Source organism: Loa loa (genome assembly GCF_000183805.2).
Source record: "Loa loa unplaced genomic scaffold supercont3.407, whole genome shotgun sequence".
In the NCBI taxonomy this organism is placed as follows: domain Eukaryota; kingdom Metazoa; phylum Nematoda; class Chromadorea; order Rhabditida; family Onchocercidae; genus Loa; species Loa loa.
In genome coordinates this window covers 38,084-40,126 of record NW_018108587.1, presented here as the reverse complement: position 1 = coordinate 40,126, position 2,043 = coordinate 38,084, and the positions used below count along the sequence as shown (strand labels likewise).

General features: G+C 28.7%; 1 protein-coding gene across 1 annotated transcript in view; it reads right to left on the bottom strand.

The window, feature by feature from the left end:
• Positions 1 to 1,801, bottom strand: part of LOAG_18624 (hypothetical protein) — a gene marked incomplete at its 3' end in the record, with an annotated part of 8,522 nt that extends 6,721 nt beyond the window's left edge. Inside the window, exon 1 of the mRNA XM_020451288.1 lies at positions 1,720 to 1,801. Coding sequence (XP_020304944.1) covers positions 1,720 to 1,726 — 7 coding nt within the window. The remainder of the gene's footprint in view (positions 1 to 1,719) is intronic.
• Between the last annotated feature and the right edge of the window lie 242 nt (positions 1,802 to 2,043).

Below are 2,043 nucleotides of genomic sequence, written 5' to 3'. Positions count from 1 at the left end.
AAGAGAGAGAGAGAGAGAGAGAGAGAGAGGAGAGAGAGAGAGAAAGGAAGAGAATGAATATTTCATCTATTCTTTATATTGAAGTTTTATTGAAAATTGTTGAATTAAATTCAATTCAATTGAATTCAATTGAATCAAACATATATTAAGTAACATTAAATTTAAATTAAATTAAATTGCATTATTAAGTTTATTATATTGAGTTCAAAAGAGAGAACAAATTAAATGATTGATTGACTAATTAATTAATTAATCAATTGATATGATCAACATTTCATGATTCGATGAGATCATCATTTCATGATAATAATTTGAATTTAATTTAAAATGAGCATAATAGTTTGCAACAAATAAAAGATAATTTTAAAAAGATCTAAGTGACATTCAGGCCTCATAGGACGATAAGTTATTCTAAAAAGGCCTAAATGGCATTTAGATCCCAATGGAATATATTTGCAAAGTTATTTCATATCAAACTGAAATGAGTTAAAGTAAATTACTGCGAATAGAAACTAAAGAAATGGCTTCCTTTTATTGATGAAAGCGGAAATAAAAGTGTGTGACAGAGAGGAGAGCCTTGGTATATTGCTAGTTTGAGGACTAATAGAAGGGATGAATGAGCAAAATGCGCAAATGCCTTGAAGGTGTCGTCTGTATCACATCTCATTCATGCATGCATATGTAATCCATGCATGCAAATGCGCACTACACAGATACCGCAAAAATATTAATCTTTGATCATATTTTTTGAATCAATTAAAAAAAAAAAAAAAAGGTGAGAAAGGAAATAAATGATGAATAGTATACGATTAGATAATGGAATTGTAATAATGCAAATATTTTATGACAACAGGTATAATTCTTCTTGGTGACATTAGCAGTAATAACTAAAAGATAAATACGTATATTGGAAGTATATATTTAAACATAAATATAACAAAAATATTTCACTCAAATCATAATCAAAAATAAAAATTTACCGTAATAGCGATCAATTGGTTTTATGATAAAAGTGTTTGCTACTACTGCATTATTACGCAAAAATGCAGCTGCATGTCACACTAATCTACCATTCATAAATTTCTGCATGACGTAAGAGTACTTCATTACAGGTCATTTGAGGACATTACCTAGGAGAGGATTATTTATCGTTATGAAGGGAATAAATTCAAATCATTTAATCAATTAGCACTTTTCCTTTTTTTTTTAACTTAAAAAAAAACGACGATATATTTCCATTAAGTTACTGATATCAAATCTATAATAGTCTCAATCTATGATATTGACTAAATTGGCTATAAAGGAATGATAATCACAGCAAATGAACAAATTCGCTCATAAAAGAGCCTAGTTTATGCATTTGAGAACACTTCTAGTATTGCTCATTTTAGTAATTCATAATAAAACATCGGCAAGAAAATTCATTGAGATGAGAGAGAGAGAGAAAAAAAGAAGGGATTTGGCTTGGCTTCTGTCTTTTAAAGAGCATTATGCTATTAAAAATAAAAATGAATACTAATGGCCTAAAATTGACTCGAAATAGTCTCTAGGCAATTGAAAAAGGCTTTTTTTTTTAGCTAATTCAAAAGTAATATAAACTGTATAAAAGTAAGTTATTCGAAAGGAAAGCTTATTTAGAATATGGATAAGGTTTAGTCTTTTGTAACTTTCATAAATTTATCAAGAAAAAAAAAAGTTACAGATCAACAGAGATTTAACCGTTCATCTTGAAGTAGAGTAGAAAGTTTGAATGTCCGATATCTGATATCCAATGTCCACTGTATGTCTGAGTATTGTATCTAGAGATTGTAAGTAAGTATTTATTCATTTGGACAAACAGTACTCAACATGCGATCGAATATGCCTGCCATATTTGCATAAACCGTTCAAAAGTGTTAACATTTGAGGAACAAAAATCAAAAATCAAGTACTGGGGGGTCAACAACACATACACATACATGAGAAGATTAGAGTTCAACTAATATGCTAATGATTTCAAATATTTGCATAAAGAGCAGTTATCGTGAATACCAATCTGAAATT